The following is a 21,184-nucleotide window of genomic DNA, read 5'->3' on the forward strand; positions in this document are numbered from 1 at the left end:
AGAGGATTCCCTTTGGCTGAAGGGGAGCCATCCATACGGCAGGAGGGGGTCAGAAGAGACAAGGGAACAGAGTCGGGTAGAAGGGAGGGTTTGAACCAAACTTAGTCATGGCCTTGATGCTCACCCCAAATCGCTGAAGTACCAAGGAGGCCTTAAAATGGTTTTGAACTTCTGAGACCCTAAGCGATCAAATCTAAAATGTCTTTGGCATTCAAGTGACTTTTTAAGAAATTGTGTGGCATCTGCTGTCTTCCCTGTTCCTCTGCTCCTGGTGCTTTCATAAACCAGTTAGTGCAGTTCACCATGGCATGGGAATGGTCTCAGAATCTCAACTTGTTTTCAGACTGGCTTGCTTCTGTCACGTTGTCTGAAAGTCTACCTTAGATCAACGTTTGGGTTCTTCATTTGGGATGGGAGGAGGAGGAAGAGTTAATGTGCACCCAGTGGGAGAATTTGGTATTTTACAAATTTCTAGGCACGTGTTTGTCCCATACAGAAGCAACAGGGCTTGTCTTGGCAGCAAAGTGTAGGTGAATGATCTCAACCCAGGATTTCAACCAGCTGTCCTTTTTCTCTTCCTAGGTGCGGTCATTGTAAGAATCTGGCTCCTACTTGGGAGGAACTCTCTAGAAAGGAATTCCCTGGCCTGGCAGGCGTCAAGATCGCTGAAGTAGACTGCACTGCGGAACGGAGTATTTGCAGCAAGTACTCGGTGGGTGCTCGGATGGCTGCTTATGGGAGCAGATCCCGAGGGAACTGTGCCTTAACCACGATCACTCGCTCTGCCCTCATCTTCTCAACAGTGTGGCTTTTATGTCCCCTTCGAGTTGTTTTGAGAAGCAAAAGAGATCCTCTCTCAAAGGAAAGGCATTCTTTTCCGCCCACTTTTTAGTTAGTATCCATGTTTCAGTGCAGGTTTTCAGGCCTTGCTGTCTGAGTATAAGGCCATGAAGTAACAGACCCCACACCATAGACTGGGGGGCTTCCCACACCGCTACTCTTGATGATTGACCAGTGATCTGTAGCCTTCGCCATAAATACCCGAGTCGCTCATTTTCCACACATAAGCCAGCATTCTAAAATGCAGGGGCTGAATCTCAGAATCATTTCAACATAACCTCCTTTCTGAAAGGGCCATGCCAGCAAGTCGGTCCTGTGCTTGGGTTAACTACTGCCTTCATTCCAAGCTGTTAGCACAATCTGATGGCCTGGAAGATTTGTCATTTTTATTTCTCCTTTTGTGTTATTCAAACACTTTTGGAGCCTTTTAGATGGAGAATAGACATAACCCAGACATAGTTTCCTTATCATTAAAAGATACCAGTTGTTTCTTGTGCCCTAAAATTCTTAGAAACGAGTTGCAACTGAAAAATGTATCCTCAAGAGGATCTTGCTCTCATGGTCTGGTCTGCGGACCACCAGGGCATTGCAAGGGAGGTTGTTGGAAATGCAGACTCCCAGGCCTGCTGAATCCAAATCTGCATCTTCACCAGATCCGCAGGTGATCGTGGGCACAGTAAAGACTGAAAGGGTCTACTTTAGGGTAAAATCGTTCCTTTGATGCTGATCTTTAATGATGTCATTTTGAATTCAGAAGTGCCCCACGGCTTTGCTTTCTAAATAGTCTGCTCCTCTTTTAATGGAATATATACCTTTAAAAATTAGCCACAGAATTTTCCAGCCACGACAGTAGGGGTGTATCTGGTTTTATTTAGGAAGCAATTTGTATGTGATCTGGACCACTGGTTTGCAAACTTTTTTCTTTTTTGGTTTAAGGTACGAGGCTACCCCACATTGTTGCTTTTCCGAGGAGGGAAGAAAGTCAGCGAGCACAGTGGAGGCAGAGACCTTGACTCGTTACACCGCTTTGTCCTGGGCCAAGCGAAAGACGAACTCTAGAAACACAGTTGGAAGTCACCTCTCCTGCCCGGCTCCTGCACCCCGCATTTAGGAGTTCAGTCCCACAGAGGCCACTGGGTTCCCGGTGGTGGCTGTTCAGAAAGCAGAGCATACTAAGCGTGTGGTATCTTCTTTGTGTGTGTGTGTGTTCCAAGCCAACACACTCTACAGATTCTTTATTAAGTTTCTCCAAGTAAATGTGTAACTCATGGTCACTGTGTAAACTAAGTATTTTCAGTGGCGATATATCCCCTTTGACCGTCTCTTGATGAAATTTAAATGGTTTCCTTTGAGACTGAAATAGAGTTGAGGGAAATCAAATTGCTGGACTATTTTTGGTTCCTGAGTTGAGTGATTGTGGTGAAAGAAAGCACATCCAAAGCATAGTTTAACTGCCTACGAATTCTGGAAAGGTGGCCTTGTGACAGTATTGCCGTTCCTCTGATCTTAAGGTCACAATTGACTCAGTACTGTGGTTGGTCTGTAGCATGGAGCAGATTTAAATGCAAAACCCCACACCTCTGGAAGATACCTTCACGGCCACTGCTGGAGCTTCTGTTTCTGTGAATACGTCTCTCAATGTGAGAGGTTAGCCATAATGAAAGCAGCGTTACTTCTGACTGTGCCTGAGTAAGACAATGCTGATGCCATAACTTTACGTGTCCATACTTGTCAAATCAGTTACTGTTCAGGGATCCTTCTTGTTTCTCATGGGGTGAAACGTTTCTTTAGTTCATCATGTAAACACGAAGCCAGTCTATGTGAACTTTAAGATTGGATGTCTTCCTTAGAAAGGGTAGGCATGGAAAATTCCACAAGGAGTTGTATTTGTCACCTGGGGCGACAAGACCAGACAGGCTTTCTCAGGCCTGGGTCCAGGGAGGCTCTGCAGCCCTGCTGGAGGGCCCTAACTAGAGTTCCAGATTCTGTTCCTCAGTAGTCCTTTTAGAAGCTTGCTATACTTGGTCTGCTTCAAGGAGGTCGACCTTCTAATGTATGAAGAATGGGATGCATTTGAGCTCAAGACCAAAGACAGATGTCAGCGGGACTGCTCTGGCCCTGGTGTGCACGGCTGTGGCAGCTGGTGATGCCAGTGTCCTGTAACTCATGCTATCCTTGTGATTAAACACTTTTACTATCTCCTTCGGGAATAAGCACTTATAGGACTAAGCTCTAAGGTGTTTGTTCTTTTACCATCGAGCTATTTCCCGTAATAACCACTTTGCGTCCAACACCCTTCACCCACCTCCCACGCGCAAGGGGATGTGGATAACTTGGCCCAAAGTAACTGGTGGTAGCAATCTTACAAACAAGACCACTTATACTGTCTGAGGCAGAAGATAACAGCAGCATCTCAACCAACCTCTGCCTTAAAGGAAATCTTTATTAATCATGTGTGGTTCACAGATAATTCTTTTTTTAAAAAACCCAACCTCCTAGAGAAGCACAACTGTCAAGCGTGGCTTCAGCTTTGCATCACGAGTCTTGTATTCCAAGAAAATCAAAGTGGTACAATTTGTTTGTTTACACTATGATACTTTCTAAATAAACTCTTTTTTTAAAAAAAAGTCTGGTCTTTCCTTCAATGTTACAGCAAAACATATAAAATAGACAATAAATTATAGTTTATATTTACAAAAAAAGCTGTAAGTGCAAACGGTTGTAGATTATAAATGTATTATTTAATCAGTTTAGTATGAAATTGCCTTCCCAGTACATGATTGTGAAAAAGACATTTAGAAAATATTCTAAAATTTGATCTGAGCCTCACTTTCTACAAAGGAAATCATGATTTCAGTTCATAAACAGCACGCTTATCCCCCTATCGCTATTATAAGCTGGGCACCCTCATTTTATCTTCTTTGTTGGTTCTAACCTTGTGGCATGGTATGCTGTATAGTACACAGGCAGAGAACTGCTTTACTGAAATAGATATTAGAGCTTGCAGTCCAGAAGTTAATGTGCTGGTCAAAGAACCGTTCTGATAAAGGAGAGGCGCAGCATTGCCTTCACCTTGCAGCCTCACCTCGGAGTGTACTCAGTCTACTTTTGGTACTAGCAAAGAGTACAGCAAATGGAGGACTGAGGTGTAGAAATGGTATTTTTGGCAGAAATAAGTATATATTCACACCAACAAAACTCCAGCATGAACATATAACAGCAATGACTGAGACAAAGGCGCCCCATGGAGCCCTGGCTGTGGCCTGGGCTGTGGGTCATGTATGAAATTGAACTTCCTGGGAATGAAATCTGAACAGAGGCGTTCCCCCAACTTCCCCAATTTCTGTTCTCTGTAAAATCTACCTTTGATAGACAGTACTGAACAGGCTGATACTTTAACCAAGAATACATTTAACTCCTTTGAGATTATTTTCCCTACTTACTAACACCCCAAATAGCTTGATCTACAGCTAAAACTAATTTTGGTGGGTTTTTGGGGGAGGAGGGGAGGAAGAGCTTCACGGTGCTTTCTGCAGTTACCGGACCTGGCACTACAGACATCCAAACTCAGCTTGCTACAGACCAACAACTACTCACGTCATTTACCAAGTGAGCAAATTATTAATGAGGTCCTTTAAAATCTTCTTGGGTAATAAGGCACTGGCATGAGATAGTTTCCAAGTCTCATCGTCCCACCTCCAACTGTGCTTCTGTGTTTTTTAAGGCAGATGTAATCTAGGAATCCAAGGCAGAATGTGTGTCCCCAGCATCTGGTTTCGAGTTAGTGGCATCCACAAGCTCTTACAACCATATTCCTGTATTTTTTCAGAATGACATTGGAATTGTCATCAAAGTAAAGAACTGAGATGGCATTTAGTTTAGTTGGCGCACAGCACGGTTTGGGGACATACTCAGGGTTCATAAGGTGAACCTGTTACAAAACAGAAGGGGAGAAAGGTACCTTAGAAATGACACCTGGTCTCAGCTTACTCCCACTTAGAAAACAGAGTCTCCGAAAGCTCACCAAGGTCTGCACGATCGCGTGGTTGGTTGCATTCATGTGTGCGTTGAGTGGGAAGGAGCATTCCCCATCACAGTAATTGGCAGCGTAGCCCTTGGGTGCAATGATCCAGTCCTTGATTTAATGCAAAGGAAGCAAGAAAAGATTAGCATGCACTTCTCACACGATTTGTGCTTTTCAGGAATGCTGTGAAAAGGTATTTTTCACATTGGACAGGCAAGGAGACAGATGCAGGAAGGCTTAGGAATTTGATTGGCAATGCTGGGAAGTGAACCTGGTCGATCTGACCCCAGAACCCTCGCTCCTTGCAGAGGCCCACAGGGCCTCAGCTGCTACCTGGAAGCATGTAGGTTGCCAGCAATATGTGCTTGGACCCAAGAGAGCCCCTCCAGGAGCCCACGGTGCTCCTGTGGAAGTAGTGCCACCTGCATATGGAAGCTATCTTTTACTGCTCACCACCTATGATGAAATTTGCTGCCTTCCTTACAAACTAGTGATGGCTCTCAGGTATGGGGCAAACAAACGTGTGTGCTTCTGCATCGTGTGGGTGAGCCAGTTTGTAGCCATTGGAGAAGTTAACCATCAGTTAATTTTTTTCCCAACCCTGTCTCAATTAAAATTCGTTTAAATGCCCAAATAAATATATGTCTTATGGGCTGTGAAAGGATGAGGTAAGAGTATTGGGAAATGTGGCTACTGATTTTTGAGGGATCACAGAGCTCAGGCACCCTAGGAAGGTGTTGGAGCACTTGGTCCCCACAGACTAAGCTTCCTCTGCCTCACTCCAGGAGCCTGAGCGTTGGGGAGGGCTCCTCAGGACTTCCATGGAAGGAAGCAGCTCAGCCTTCAAGCTCTGGGTGTTTGGTGATGGCTGCCACCATTCAGATGAGAGTAAACTGCTGAGAAAGGACCTTTGTCCTCCATGTCTGGAGAACTCACCTGCCATCCCAGGTCTTGGAAACTCACATACAGCTCATGCTTCCTGCAAGCTGTTTTTAATTCACTGCTGTTGTAATCTGTTGGAGGAGATCAAAAGACGCACCCATCAACTCATTAATTCCTTCACAGAGAGTCTGCCACATGCCAGGCGCCATACTGGGCTCAGGACAGCCTCCTAGACACAAGTGTGGCCACCCAACAGCTATATCAGGTTCCTGACTGTTGGCTTGAATGTCTTATGGAGTCTGTTTTGTCTCCCCTGGGGTCAGTACTGGGCACAGGGTGACTTGGACACCTTTGAGCAACAGAGGTATGTTGTGAGCCCTGCTGCATGCAAGGCCTATGGAAGACTGGGCCAACTTGCCCGGTACACCCCGGAGGCGCCTGACTGGGAAGGCGTCACATTCACATGATCAGACAATGGTACTAGGCAGGATCTGCTGCCGTCCAAACAGGGACCATTTTGAAGCTGCACAGGGACTTTAAAGACAGCTGCCAGGCCAGGAGGGTATCCTGAAGGAAGAGTAATGATGGAGTGGGGCCTAACCAGGAGAAGAGGGAGAGGGAGACACCGTGCAGGGGCAATGCTCTCTCTGGCTGTACTCCCACCTGACTGCCAGGGTTGAGCCCTTGTGTGCTAATGCAATAATACTGAGCCAGTGGTTCCTCATGAGACTCTGCCGAAGTGCACATGCCCACCCTGTGCAGCACAGGAACCGCGAGCCTGGCTTCACTCATTCACCAGCAAGAGCACTGGGAGGGCCCCGATTCACTGAGACCCACTGGAGCGATTCTTCTGTGACATGCCTTCTGCCTGGCACCACAGCAAATAGAAGGTAAGTCAGACATGGCTTCCCTCCTCCAAGAACTTAGTGAACAAAGGGGTGGTGTGAAACAGACACCAAATAACTCCAGTACAAACCAGAACAGGGATGCTACGGGCAAAGGCCATCGGCAAATATCACATAGGCAAGGGCCACAGGTAAATGTCCCTTCAGAGAAGGGACAGTTCAGAGTGGGAGTGAGAGGAAGAGAGAGGAGTTCTGCTGGAATGGATTTAAGGATGTGTCAAGCAGGGTCAGATGAGATAAAGCTGGAGAAATGAATGGCCTAGGCTGCCAACCACAATGCTTCGGACTTCCCACCAGCGGCTCAAAGTGAGCCTTTGCAGGCTTTTGAGCTGGAGAGCAACATTTCAAGCTGTGGTTCTAAAGGATTAATCAATCTGGAGTTGTGTTTGGGAGTTCTAGAGAGGATGGAAGGATAAAAGGCAAGGAGAAGGCTTTTAGAGAAAGGTCATCTAATGTGAGATGTCAGTGGGTGTAAGAGCCTAGGTCATTTGCAGGCTATCCCTTCCCTTTTCAACTACATAAGCCAATAAGTCACCTAATTGTTGAAAGCCTGTTTGAACTTGATTTTCTAACTTCTAACTCCCAGTCTTCCTGGCTCTGAAGCAGGAGAGAATATGCAAATTTTTTTTTTTTTGGAAACAGAGTCTTGCTCTGTCACCTAGACTGAAGTGCAAGGGCACGATCTTGGCTCACTGCAACCTCTGCCTCTCCGACTCAAGCAATTCTCCTACCTCAGTCTCCTGAGTAGCTGGGACTACAGGTGTGAGCCACCATGCCCAGCTAATTTTTTGTATTTTTAGTAGAGATGGGGTTTCAACACCTTGGCCAGGCTGGTCTCGAACTACTGACCTTAAGTGATCGGCTCATCTCAGCCTCCCAAAGTGCTGAGATTACAGGTGTGAGCCACTGTGCCCCACCAGATTTCATGATTTTTTTAAGGAAAAGGGACAAACAGTAACTCAGGCCAGTGGCCTATACGGGGAGAAGAGATGGGCAACATTTTTAGGTGGTTTATAATTCCAAATTTATTCATCCTCTCCACCTGCCTATGTTACCCAATAGAACCACCCTGCCTGTAACTTCAAGGATCCCAGAGAAGCCCTGGAGGGAAATTTTCACAATGCAGGACAAGGACTCTCAGTAAAACACAATCAACCACTTATTACCATGAGACAGAAACTTCCTACTGAAAAGAACCCCTGAACAAAAATGAATCAACCACACAAAGTCTCGCAAGAGTATGGCTGGAATGCAAGGGAGGACCCAGAGGACCCCAGAGACTGTGGATAAGAGTCGTCTGAACTAAGCTCTAAAGGAAGAATACCAAAACAATAACAAAACTAAAAACCAACAAAAACTGGAGAAAAAAAGGAAGAATACCTAAAATAATGGAAGGAAGAAAAGAAGGATTAGAAACCTAAAGCAAAATTATAGGGAAAAAACATGAAAAAAGAACAGGTAGATGTAAAAGGAGTTAAATAGAGCTTTATAAAAACCATAATCATTGAAAATAACAATGAAATCAGATTAGATATAACTGAAAATCAGATTAAACAGGTTAAACATTAGTTGTCTAATTAACAGATTAAACAGATTACTTAACAGATTAGCTATACATTAAACAGATGAGCATCAAATTACACACAACTGAAGACAGAATTAAATAATCCCACAGTATATTTGAAGAAATCTCTTCAAATCTCTTCAAATATACCGCAGAGTCAAATAGCCAAAATATATGACTCTCTCTCTGTAAAGAGACATGGAAGAGAGAATGAAAAGTCCAACATATTTCTAATAGGAATTTCTGAAGACAGTAATAGGGGAGTAGTAGTATTTGAAGACATAATGACTGGGAATTTTCTAGAACTAAAGAAAGGCAAACATCTTTAAGTTGAAAAGGCCCTGTGAGTTCCAAGTAGATCAGATACATTCTTATCTAGCCACATCTAGTGAAACTATATCAAACACGTAAAATCTTAAAAGCAACCCAGAGATAAAAATTATTTACAAATAAACACAAATTGGATAGCAAACTTAACAAAAATACACATTAAAAAATAATATGAAAATGATGCCATCAATCTAGAATTCCATACCCAGCTGTAGTGGATATTTACTGCTTTTGCTACCCAGCTTTCAGGAACACTTCCCACGTGGGGGAATACCTAGATAGGAGGGGTTCAGAGCCCCATTTCCCATGACAGATGGCTCCCCTCTTTGTCCCCTAGCATCTGAAGTATGGACTCATGACTTCATCAAAGCCAATCAAATGTCTCCACCCTGCAGTATATAACCTGAGTGAGTAACTCAAAGGTGAAATCAAGAATGGGCAGAATGGCAGCCAGTATCTAGGGTGATGACCCCATTGGTGGGATCCAAAGCACATTGTCCCATGACTAGATCTGAGCCTTGATTTCCTGAATTGAAGTCTCCAGCCTTTTTGTTGATTGGTAAGTTCTCTGGTATCCTTGAGTTATTTTTCTCTTTCATTAGAGTCTGCTTCTACTGCGTGCAATCTAGAGCACTGTGATAGCTAATTTTGTATCAACTTGACTGGACTATGGAAAGACCACGTAGCTGATAAAACATCTTTTTCTGCAATAGGGTTTGCTAGGTCACCCAAGCTGGAGCACAGTGGCACCATCACGGCTCACTGCAGACTTGATCTCCTGGGCTCAAGTGATCCGCCCACTCAGCCTCCCAAGCAGCTGGGACTACAGGAACGGGTCACCATAACAAGCTAATTCGTCACGTAGAGATGGGGACTCACTATGTTGCCAAGGCTGGTCTCAAACTCTGGCCTCAAGCAAGCCTCCTGCCTTAGCCTCCCAAAGTGCTGAGATTACAGGTTTAAGCTACTGAGCATGGCAACTGGTAAGACATTTTTTTTGGGTGTGTCTGTGAAGCTACTTTTGGAAGAAATAAGTATTTGAGTCAGTAGACTAAGTAGACCTGCCCTCACCAACACGGGTAGGTGTCATCTCCTCTGTTGAGGGCCCAGAGAGAACAAAAAGACAGAGGAAGGGCAAATTCTCTTTTACTGAGCTGGGTCATTGTCTTCTCTTGCCCTGGGACATCAGAGCTCCCAGTTCCCAGGGCTTTGGACTTCAGGACTTACACCAGCAGCCCTCCCCAGTACTCAGGGCTTTGACTTCCAACTAGGACTTACACCATTGGCTTGCCTGGTTCTCAAGCCTTTGGACTCAGATTGAATTACACCACCCACTTTCCTCATTCTCCAGCTTGCAGACAACAGCTCATGTGACTTCTTGGCCTCCATAATTGCCTGAGTCAATTCCCATAATAAATATCCTCCTATATATATCTCTCTATATATCCTATTGATTGTTTCTCTGGAAAATTCTGACTAGTAAAAACCCCAACTAGCTAAGTTATTACTCAATAGTTAGGGCATAGAGAGTGCAGAGTGGCAGTGTGCTATCTCACGTAGTGTTGACAAGTTTGTCTGGATTTTTTTTGTTTTTGTGGGTTTTAAACTTTTTGAGACAGGGTATCACTGTGTTGCCCAGGCTGGAGTGCAGTGGTGTGATCATGGCTCACTGCAGCCTCCACCTCCCGGGCTCAAGTGATGCTCCCACCTCAGCCTTCCGAGTAGCTGGGTGTACATCACACCCGGCCAATTCTTTAAATACTTTGTATAGATGGTGTTTCTCTATGTTGCCTAGGCTGGTCCTGAACTCCTGGGCTCAAGTGATCTTCCTGCTTTAGCCTCCCAAAGCGCTGGGATTAGAGGTGTAAGTCACTTCACCTGGCCTTGTCTTACTGTTAAGGTATCTTCTAAGCAAAGGAGCAGCCTCGGAGTGAGGCACGAGGCCATCTGGGGTGAGAGAATTTCCTAGAGTGTGAATGACAATGTGGAGGCCCCGAGGAAGCAGCCGGCTTCACATATTCCAGGAACAACCATGTGGCAGCTGCGACGTGTTTATTGGCAACCCACATCCTCTATCAACCTCCTGAGCACACAGCCAGACGACATTTCCCACTGCAGTTAGGTGTGGCCATGTGCCTGGATTCTGCCCATGAATGTGGGGAAGAAGGCATGTGTGGTACTGCCAGGCCTGGCCCTCCTAACTACCCGCCCCCTCCTCCATCAGTCTTCCATTCACTCTTTCCTTTCCCGCCAGATGGGTGCAGCAGGGGGGTCTCCTGAAGACCACAAGGTCCTAACATCCTGTGCTCTTAAAGGTGTCCTGGGTTAGATGATAAACTACATGACCACACTATTGACCGTCTGAGTCTGGAATTTTCCCCATCCCACCTCATTCTGCTGGTGAAGTAAGCTTCCTCCAAAACACCCTCTCTGTGCTAGGGACCAAAGTCTCCACGAAGCCCATCTTGGCACCATCTGGTCATGTAAAAAGCAAAGATTTCTACCAACAACTTTCTTTCCAAGGTCCAGCAGACATGGGCAGTGTGAAAATAATATATCTGGTCTTTGTCCCCAGTTCCTGGCACCAACCTTTGACAACCCTTGGACTTTCCTGAGTGTCTCTGTTACGCTCCTGAGGCTCTAGATTGCACACGGTGAGCCCCACACTCTCTCTAGGGCCTCACTGGCTTCAGGATGGGGGCTAGTTACCAAAAAAACCAAGCACAAGATTAGGGGGTTGGAACTTTGGCTTAGCCTGGCCTCTGGGGGGCTTGAGATAGAGTTCAATCATGTGGCCAATGATTCAGTTGTGCAGAGCAATTAACCCCACATAAAAACTCTAGACAGTGAGGCTCAGTGGAGCTTCCAGGTTGGTGAACATACTGATGTTTCAAGAGGACAGTGTACCCAAAAGGGTGTGGAAGCTCCACCTACCCATGCCTATCCCCTTGACCTTGCCTAAGAGTCTCTTCATTTGGCTGGTCCTGAGTCATACCCCTTATAATAAAACTATGAGAGTAAGTATAGCACTTTCTTGAGTTCTGTGAATTGTTCCAGCAAATTATCAAACGTGAAGGGCGGTCATATGAACTCTCAAATTTGTAGGCAAGACAGACAGAAGCATGGCTGCCCTGTGGACCTCACTTGTGCCTGGTGTCTGAAATGAAAGCAGTCTCCTTGGGGACCTTGCTCTTTAACTTGGGTCTGTGGCTAAACTAACTCCAGGTGGCTATCATCAGAAGTAAACTGAGGCCAGATGTGGCGGCTCATCCCTGTAATCCCAGCACTATTGGAGGCTAAAGCAGGAAGATCGTTTGAACCCAGGAGTTTGAGATCAGCCTGGGCAATATAGACCCTGTCTCTACAAAATATAAAATTAGCTGGGCATGGTGGTGTGTGCCTGTGGTCCTGGCTATTTGGGAGGCTAAGATGGGAGGACTGTTTGAGCTCTGGAGGTTGAAACTGCAATGAGCCCTGATTATGCCATCATACTCCAGCCTGGGTGAGAGAGCAAGACCCTGTCTCCAAAAAAAAAAAAAAAAAAGAATTGGATTGAATTGTAGGACACTTAATCGGTGTTGAAGAATTGCTGGCAGAACACACGCAGAGACCACTTTATGTCTGGATTTCCAGTTTCTTTCTCTGCTGGATGGAACCAAGATGACATAGTCAAAGGGCTTTGCTTCTAACTTCACCAGCAGTTCTGGGTTTCTGTGAACCTGCTGTTGATCTGACTCTCTCAATGCTCAACAAAGAGAACCTTCTCTGTAAGAACAGCTATTTCTTTTAGAGCCAGACACTGGCATTGTTGTTGTTAAGTAAGGATCAGGGCCAGAGAGAGGAAAGGGAGGAATTCAACTCTCCTGTTTTTCTTCCTACAGATACTCTCAGGCCATGCTTAAATTTCCTTATAATTCCACGTTAAGTGCTGGCAAAGAACGTATAAATATTTGTGAAGGTTGACGCTCCTCGGAAGACTTGTGTCTGCAATTCAGGGTCGGTACCCTGGGTTCTGCATGGAATTACACTGACACACTTTTTTTTTTTTTTTTTTTTTTTAACAGATTGACAGATCACAGAAAAATCTTTCCCCTCACTCCCACTGCCCTTGGTATTGGTTTTGATGAATGGGCTGAAGAGGGCCAGTGGAAATGTATGTGGTGACAATTCAACAGGAACATGGTCACTCCAGTGGGACAAAGGGAGGTAACACAGCTTTGCCCCAATGGGTTCACCAGTCAAGGGCAGGGCAGAGAAAGAAAGTGAGAGAGCTAGAGAGAGGCAACAAACCAAAAATCAGAGAAGCAGACCCAAGACACAGGAGCCTCCCCCGCTGCCAGGACAGGAGCTCTCAGTGTGTGACTTGTGGGTGGCCTATGCCGAATACTGGCGATCATCAGGGAGCTTCTCTAAAGTGCAGAGTTCTCAGCCCAATCCCAGACCCATGAGTCAAAGTCACCGCGACCAGGCCCCTGGCTGTCCACGTGCACCTGTGACACCAGAACTGGAACGGCTGCCCTCCAGACAAGAGACTCACACACAGGTAGTGCTATTGCCCTGCTGAGACACCAAGTCTGTCTCGGGACAGCAAGGCTCTCCAGCAGCCCCAGACACAGCTGCAGTCAAGGCCCAGTATTGGTTCTGAGAGACATTTTCAAGGGATCTGGCTTTTTCAAAGTTGAACGCACAATGAAATTTGGTCCCCCTCGAGGGCAGGGGCACCAGCTGCCCAGAGGCGATTTTCCCCCTCAAGACAAGGCCCCAGGTGCTTATCCAGGGCAACTTGGACAAGCAGGGCCCAGCCATAGGTGGGTTTGGGCAAAAAACTGTTGAGTGATCAGGTGACACAGATGACAAAATCCAACAATCATAAAAGCCCCCCAGGACGATTCCTTCCATAAGCAGAAGGTAACTCCCTGGCCTGCTCCTACGCAGGGAGCAGCACTCCCCTGGCCCAAGACTTTTGAGCTTTGAATATATCAGTGTTAATTGCCTTTAGCAGCACAGGTTTCTGTCCCTTTTAATAAACTGCTTCCATAGGGAAACCTTCAGGTACAATTAGTATTAAAAAGCCCAAATCCTTCCTCTCTTCTCCAAATGAACATTACAGATATTTGAACACGGGTTTTAAGTGGAAGTTTTTTTCTTTTTCTAGCACCAGAGTTGACTTTTAATTTGTCCTAAAGCCACTGAAGCAAAAACCATGATAAAACATTCTGCTTTCCTTTATTACCCCTCAACACACACACACACACACACACAGTATTTGTAGAAAAAAAAATGGCTTTGGACATGAGATTTAAATGAGTTTCATCTCACAGTGTGGGACAGGTAAGTGGGGCTCATCACACAGGAAGCTTCTAAAACTCCCTTCGGGGATGGAGATGAACTCCAAAGATCCAAGACAGGCTGAGCGTGGTGGCTCATGCCTGTAATCCCAGCACTTTGGGAGGCCGAGGCAGGTGGATCATTTGAGGTCAGGAGTTTGAGACCAGCCTGACCAACATGATGAAACCCTGTTTCTACTAAAAATACAAAAAATTAGATGGTCATGGTGGCGGGTGCCTGTAGTCCCAGCTACTCGGGAGGCTGAGGTAGGAGAATCGCTTGAACCTGGGAGGCAGAGGTTGCAGTGAGCTGAGATCGTGCCACTGCACTCCAGCCTGGCAACAGAGCAAGACCTGTTTTGTTTTTTTGTTTTTTAAATGATCCAAGACAGACATGCCTGTTTTCCCTAGGGAAAGTTCTTCAGCAAGAATCTCCATGATCTGTAGTGGAAAAGAAGGTGGCAGAGACAGGCACCATCCCCCTCAGAAGGAGAACAGAGTTGGGCAGAGAGGTCCCAGCTGTGGTGCCCAAAGCATGTCCTTTATGAAGCCTTTATGTTTCCAATACTTGGCCTTCATTTTTCCAATACTTTGCCAAGGGAGGCTTGCATGTCATTCAGGCCTTCTGCACAATGAATTCAGTGGTAGAGAAATAGGCCTAAGTGTCCCATCCATTCCCAATGGCGGGACCGTGTGGAAGTACCTGCCATTTTCTACCATAAGAGACCGGGGTGTTCCAATGCAGAATTCATTTTGGAATAAAGCATCAGGTCCAGCCATGGCTCTGACATCCCTCTCCCAAGCCCCAGGTGTGTCTTTCATTATCTGTCATTCCTCCAGGTTACCTGGGGGCCAGTACACCTGGGAGGGGTTGGGGGCCAACTTGAAAGGAGCCATATGGAGGTGCATTTTTCTGGAGTCCAGCGGATGGATGGGAGAGAGGACACAGTGATGGAGTCTCCTTGTCCTTGAGACACAACTGAGCTTTCACATCTGAGAGTCCTGTTCTGAGGGTGGTGGTGGAGGGGCACAGCTCCCTTCCTGGGGGCCATCAGGGGTAAATACTGCAGCTCCCAGCACACACGCCTCTGGCTGATCCCCTTTCTCTATCCGCTAGCATCTTCCTGCCCCTGTTCCTCCTGTTGCAGGTGCACGTTCCACACAGGCTCTGCTGAGCTCCTACAGTCCGCTCAGTTCTGGTGGGGAGTTCTCATCTCAGTTGCTGGGTCTTGGCCCTGACAATCAGCTTCCTTGCTGACAGCCTCTGCTCCCCAACCTTAAGTCCTTGGCTCCCCTGTGATGACTGAGGAGACATTCTACAGGAGAAAACAAACGGGAAGCTGTCTGGGCCCATGTGACTGTGATGGGGCAGGGCATCCTAATCGTCCCAAGGCAAATCGAAAACTGCAGAGCAGTTCTCTCATCCAGTGCAGTGAGGACAGGGCACCCTTGGCCCCAATAGAAGGTGGCTAGCTGGGCTGGGACTTCCGCACAGAAGCCATGTCCCCAGGCAGCAGCACACGCACTGTACACATTGCCTATACCCCCAATGCAGGGGTCACACCCCACACTAAGGATAACACCTGGGTTACTTCCATCCAGCATCCTTTTTATCTGGCCCTCCTGAAAAGCCACGCACACAGCGAAGTGCAAAGGAGCCCACTGTTTGTTTAGCTCTGAAGCTCCATCTCTATATGCCATGACCGGCCAGTGACAGGCAGGCTTCCCTGGCAATGGAGGCCAGGAGTCCCACAGGTATGAGACCCAGAGGAGAAGGCAAGGGCGCAGCCACTATCCTGACTCTCAGGCAGGCACTGTGCGGGGACGTTGCACTGCGGGGCTGGAGGGCCACCACGCAGCTGCTGCTGTGAGCATGACAGGACGAGGGCGCTGCAGCAAGCCTGGGGCTCCCAGGGCGGGTGCGCTGAGTCACAGCAGCCAGAGCCAGCCTGGGTCCCAGTGACCCTGCGTGCTGTGCTTTGCAACTTCAGTAGAGGAGGAGAGAGAAACAAAGGGCAAGACAGGGAGAAGGGAAACAAAGGCAGAAGAGAGAGAATGTCAGGGACACCACAGAAAGCAGGTGAGAAGGAGGGAGAGGGAGAGAGGTGGGCAGGGAGCCGTCTCCTCACCAGGGCTTCTGCAGAGGGGCCACTCGGGTTGCCCTAGGCTGACCCCACAGGCCCTGCCAGCTCAGCCGGGTGTCCCCACTCAGCAGGTCACACACAGCCAAGAAAATACCAGCACGGCAGGGGGCTGGACAAAGCGGCATGCTCCACATGTATTTCCCAGCTTTCCCGAGCTCAGGCTGCAGACTCTTCCCAAAGGAAACTTGTTTTTCAGAGGGAATAATTCACTACTTTAATTTCCCTTCTCTCCTAGAATGACACGGGTGGGGGCCACATAGAGGCTGCTAAAGCGGCACCTCTGTCTTCGTGGGCCTGGCTGCTCTTTCCATATCTCTGGGCCTTATCGGCCCCATCTCATCCAAAGCAAGCCTCTCGCTCCCGCTTTCCCAGCAGAATCAATACAGCCATTGAGGAATGTGCGGCAGGTGCCAGCTCCTCGTGTCACCGACACTATGGGAGGCCCGGGACCACACTCGGGTTTTGATTTCTGGTGTCAATAATCTCCTAACAGTTGATGGGGTTGGGGTGGGGGTGGACAGTTTGATTTTCAGAGTCTAGATTTTGTTTATAACTTGGATGGTCAACATTGAGAAGCAAGAGCAGGGCCCTAATTTTTGGTTGCTCCGGGAGATTTTAGGATCTCAAAAGGCCCCATTTAATCTGGGCGGGACTCTGGTCTCTTTTCAGCCTTTGTCTTGATTCTAAAAGAATATGGAACTGTCCTACAAATAGACAAAGGTTTCCTTTGAAGACCTAGTTCTAACACCCTCTGTGCTCTAAGCACCTTCTATACTCTCTGCCACTTCCTAGACCGAGTCTCCTGGCCCCAGTGCCCTCCCAGGGTTGGCAATGATTGGGAACGACTTAGGCATCTCACAGTACCTGCATAAGCCTCTTCTTAATGCCTTTCAGAATTGTTGCCATTTGCACATCTGCAAGGAGTGAACCTTGGGAGGAGGTAGGAGGGAACTTTCCAGTCTGTTTCACTCTTTGATAGCCATTATCCTCGAACGAGAGTTGAGCATGATATAAGTGAAGCTTTTGATTCTTTTTTTTTTTTTTTTTTGGTGATTCTAACTTTTAGATCACTATTTGCCATGCCTGTCCTCCATGTCTACGGAGAAGTAAGGTTTGATTTCATATAGGAAGCCCTGAACCAAGCCCTACTTAACCAAGACATCTGCAAGCCAAGCTGCAGGCCCTAAAACTTTAAGATCACGATGACAAATTACAATTCCCAACTTTCCTGGAGAACGATAAACTGTTAGTTTATAGTCCTGAGCCGTGTCTATTCCTCCCAAGCTTTGAATGTTTGTGATGGACCAACCCAGTCAGCTCTGGCTATCCCCAACCCATGGAAGCCAATGGTGAAAGAGCGAGGACACTGTAACAATGAGACTCCCGGTCTGGGCTGGATTTTCCTTGAAATGTACAGCAAAAGATTGCACAGTTATAATAAACTACTCAAACAGTTGTTTTGCAAGAGATGAATCCTAGTTACTTTATGCTGAAAGCCTACTGAATGGTTCTAACCGGGAAGCTTAGAGGACAGAAGATGTAAACTATCAAGAAGAAGGTCAGCAGAATCTCTGAATGTACTAGAGCCACATTTTCCCCCAAGGTCCTTAAAGATACATGTTTGGGTGGGTGGGAAAAGGAGGGAAGGAGAACTTACTCTAAGAAATGCTGGCCAGGCGTGGTGGCTCATACCTGTAATCTCAACAGTTTGGGAGGACGAGGCAAGTGGATCACTTGAGGTCAGGAGTTCAAGACAGCCTGGCCAACATGGTGAAACTCTGTCTCTACTAAAAATACAAAATTAGCCAGGAGTGGTGGTGCACGCCTGTGATCCCAGCTACTTGGGAGGCTAAGGCAGGAGAATCACTGGAACCTGGGAGGAGGCTGCAGTGAGTTGAGATGACACCATTGCACTCCAGCCTGGCCAATAAGAATGAAACTCTGTCTCAAAAACAAACAAAAAAGAAATGCTAACAGGTGGCATTAGTGCAATGGCAGACTCATTCTAAAGGACAGACAGGGTCTCAAGAGGCTGCTGAGTCATAGACAGTTGGCAGAGCTGGTAGTGACAACATAAACATCAAGACTGAAAGCGACTACTCCAATTTCACAGGAATCATTAAAGTGCAGATGTTTCCAAACTGTCATCTATCAAAACAAAGACCAATTCTGCATCACAGCAGCAGCAGCAGAGCAGACTTCAGACTTACTGGCTGACTTGAAATTGCGTTAGCTACACTGTCTCAAGAGAGGTCTTGGAAAGATCCTGGAAAATTACCCAAATGAAAATTTAGAATCACCCAGTGGAACTTCAAGGCCATTTGTTCATGGACCTTGTCATGGATTGGCCACGTGGTATCACAGCCCCCCAGAAGATAAAATAGTGAACCCCAAGTGAGAGCTACCATAAAAGAGGGTGAATGATAGCAAGCAGAGGAGACCACCAAACTGGAACTACAGAACCTGAGGACAGGTGCTATAAGAGCAGCAGGCTGGTAAGAAATGGAGGCTGAAAAAGAATTGGTAGATTGGTTGAAATCCCCAATGAGGCAAGGACGGCTAGGACCAGGACTAGTCAAACATGTGTAAAAACAATAAATGATACCATGCAGAGGCTATCCAAGCCCCCGGAGAAGTGTAACAGAGCCAACATCCAGCCTTCATTTAGAGCAGCCAGCTGCAGAGAAGCAAGGGCGAGTGAAAGCCATCCAGGGAGACGTCGATCCAAACCACTATCCAGTGCACATGTTTGGAAAGTCCAGCTTGAAAGCCAAGTACAAATGTTCGAGTAGATTTTGGTGGGCGGTGGGGCTCCTGGACTCTCCCCTGTTGTGCACTAGTCTTGCTGTCTCAGGCATAGACAGCTCAATTCCAAAAATAGCCTCTTATTTCCTTGCCACGTTTCACCCTGATGACAGGCAATTTGATGAATGAATGCTAACTTCTTTACCCAGATGCAGGACGATCCCTGGTGGGCTGCTTCTGGTGGTGGTTGTTTTGGAGGAGAACTATCAATTCCCTGGGAGCACGCCATGGAAGAAGGGGGCAGCAGAGACAAAGAAATCTTTTCCTTCCACCTTCCAAAAGATTGACAAGCAGAAAGTCTGCCTGCAGTCACACCAGAGGACACCACTTTTCTGTTACTGTAACATCTCTCCCTGGTTCATGAAGGCCCAGCAACATCTGGCCTCACAGAGACCCCGAGGGAGAGGAAAACCAGACAGCCCCTCTCTCCAGGTAGCAGGCCATCTCTCTGGAAATCTTTTCTGGCAGATGAATCTCTTCCTCAGCATGTCCACTCCCATTAATGGAAGAATAAATAAGAAGGCAAGAGCCAAAAACATAAAGAAGCGCTTCGGTGGGGCAGACACGAGCAATTTCCCAGATCACTTAGAGGATCTTCGAAGAGAATGAGAAGGAGGGAGCATCCTTCGTCGTCATTCTTTCTTGGGGGCCTTTCAATAGGTGAGGCCAGAGAGATTTGGTATGAACCCTTTTGCCTTTGTATTGTTGAAAGGGACAAAGCAAATTTGGAAGTACTGGCTTGGGAGGTGGGCAGTCGGGGAGACCAAGAGAAAAACAGAGACACTTGCACCTATTACCAATTAGATCAACTTGAATATCCATATTTAATTTAAACTCATCAAATTGAAAAAAAAGTTGAAAGGGACTTGGAAAATAATAATTGGTTGATATTGCTAAAATCAAAGTCAGACACAACATCTTTTCTCAATTTAAAAACATTAGTGTGTGCATTGGGTGGGGGGATGCTGAATAAAATCAAGTGAAATTTTGATTTTAAAAAGCAATCAACATTTCAAGAGATGCCTCTATGTCTGAGGTCCCAGTACCAAACTGACCACAGTTCATTAATAAATTGAAGCCTACCATTGGCAGACTTCATCATCATAGCCCGAAGGCAAACACTGGGATTATTAACTCTATTCAGCAGGCTGCCTATGAAGTGAATAAAGGAAAGCAAGCATTTCTTCTTTTCTTTCAAAAACCCCAACCCTGACTGTTTCTAGTGGTGAATACAGGAACACCCGTACTGTGAGCGATGCTTCCAAGAAACACCAGGATGACAAGAAGCAAAATGTCACATCACACTGGGTGGTGGATCCTCAAGCTCCACATCCAAGTTACTGGTGAAAGAGACAGTTTATTTAAGTCAGAACCCAAGATGGAGACACTGCTTCCCAAAGAAGAAATCGGTGCTTTGGGAAGCTGCATTAACTCTGGCCACCAAAAATGACATTTCTGTACAATTACCTGGAAGAATTAATGCATCCTCCAGAATTGTTTTACTTCTTTTCCAGGGATCCCAACATGTGCCCTGAGAACCTCCTTCCTACAATGGCATATAAATAATCTTTGAGTGCTATTATGAGCCAGATTTTGATGCTTTTAATTCCAGCAAATCTGCAAGGCATTCACACCCCCATCTTACAGGTGAGTGAACGGAAGCTGAAACAGATCAAATGTGTCCAAAATCACAGGGTAGCAACGAGGGAAACAAGTTCTCTGACTGCAAATCCCACTGCCAATCTTCACCTTTATGGTTGATTCTCAAGCTATTTAAACAGCCAAAGGACCCCAGAACTCAGAACTTGCAAGCACCCGCACTAGACTCAGAAGTGTCAGGTTTCCGTTCGATCCTCACTAGCTATGGGATTGGTTGTGGTGAGGGAACATCCACTCTCCCTTCTTCTGGGCTTCCATGGGTGGACTTCCATGCCACTTCCTAAAAATGCATTGGGGAGAACTTTTTTTTTTTTTTTTTTTTGCAATGGAGTCTTGCTCTGTCGCTCAGGCTGGAGTGCAGTGGCAAGATCTTGACTCACTGCAACCTCCGCCTCCTGGGTTCAAGTGATTCTCCTGCTTCAGCCTCCTGAGTAGCTGGGATTACAGGTGCATGCCACCACGCCCAGCTAATCTTTTTAGTAGAGATGGGTTTCGCCATGTTGGCCAGGCTGGTCTCGAACTCCCAACCTCAAGTGATCTGCCTGCCTCAGCCTCCCAAAGTGCAAGGATGATAGGCATAAGTCACTGCACCCAGCCAGGGAGAACATTTCTGAAGGACCACTCAGCTGACACTCAGGCAGTAGAGCTGGTTTCTCTCTCTTGCCCTTTGAATGTGTCTGTTCTGAGCAGAACTCATCTTATTC

General features: G+C 46.6%; 2 protein-coding genes across 2 annotated transcripts in view; one reads left to right on the forward strand and one right to left on the reverse strand.

Moving 5' to 3' along the window:
• The window catches only part of LOC105487394 (thioredoxin domain containing 5), a 28,363-nt gene extending 26,253 nt beyond the window's left edge, over window positions 1–2,110 (forward strand). The window contains exons 9-10 of the mRNA XM_071097671.1: window positions 583–712; window positions 1,777–2,110. Of these exons, the coding sequence (XP_070953772.1) occupies window positions 583–712; window positions 1,777–1,899 (253 nt within the window). The 3' untranslated portion in view covers window positions 1,900–2,110. The remainder of the gene's footprint in view (window positions 1–582; window positions 713–1,776) is intronic.
• A 119-nt stretch (window positions 2,111–2,229) lies between these two features.
• The window catches only part of LOC105487395 (bone morphogenetic protein 6), a 158,845-nt gene continuing 139,890 nt past the window's right edge, over window positions 2,230–21,184 (reverse strand). Inside the window, exons 5-7 of the mRNA XM_011750845.3 lie at window positions 5,801–5,877; window positions 4,865–4,975; window positions 2,230–4,771 (exon numbers count right to left, since the gene is read on the reverse strand). Of these exons, the coding sequence (XP_011749147.2) occupies window positions 4,622–4,771; window positions 4,865–4,975; window positions 5,801–5,877 (338 nt within the window). The 3' untranslated portion in view covers window positions 2,230–4,621. The remainder of the gene's footprint in view (window positions 4,772–4,864; window positions 4,976–5,800; window positions 5,878–21,184) is intronic.

The sequence above is a fragment of the Macaca nemestrina genome, chromosome 5, assembly GCF_043159975.1.
Source record: "Macaca nemestrina isolate mMacNem1 chromosome 5, mMacNem.hap1, whole genome shotgun sequence".
Classification (NCBI taxonomy): domain Eukaryota; kingdom Metazoa; phylum Chordata; class Mammalia; order Primates; family Cercopithecidae; genus Macaca; species Macaca nemestrina.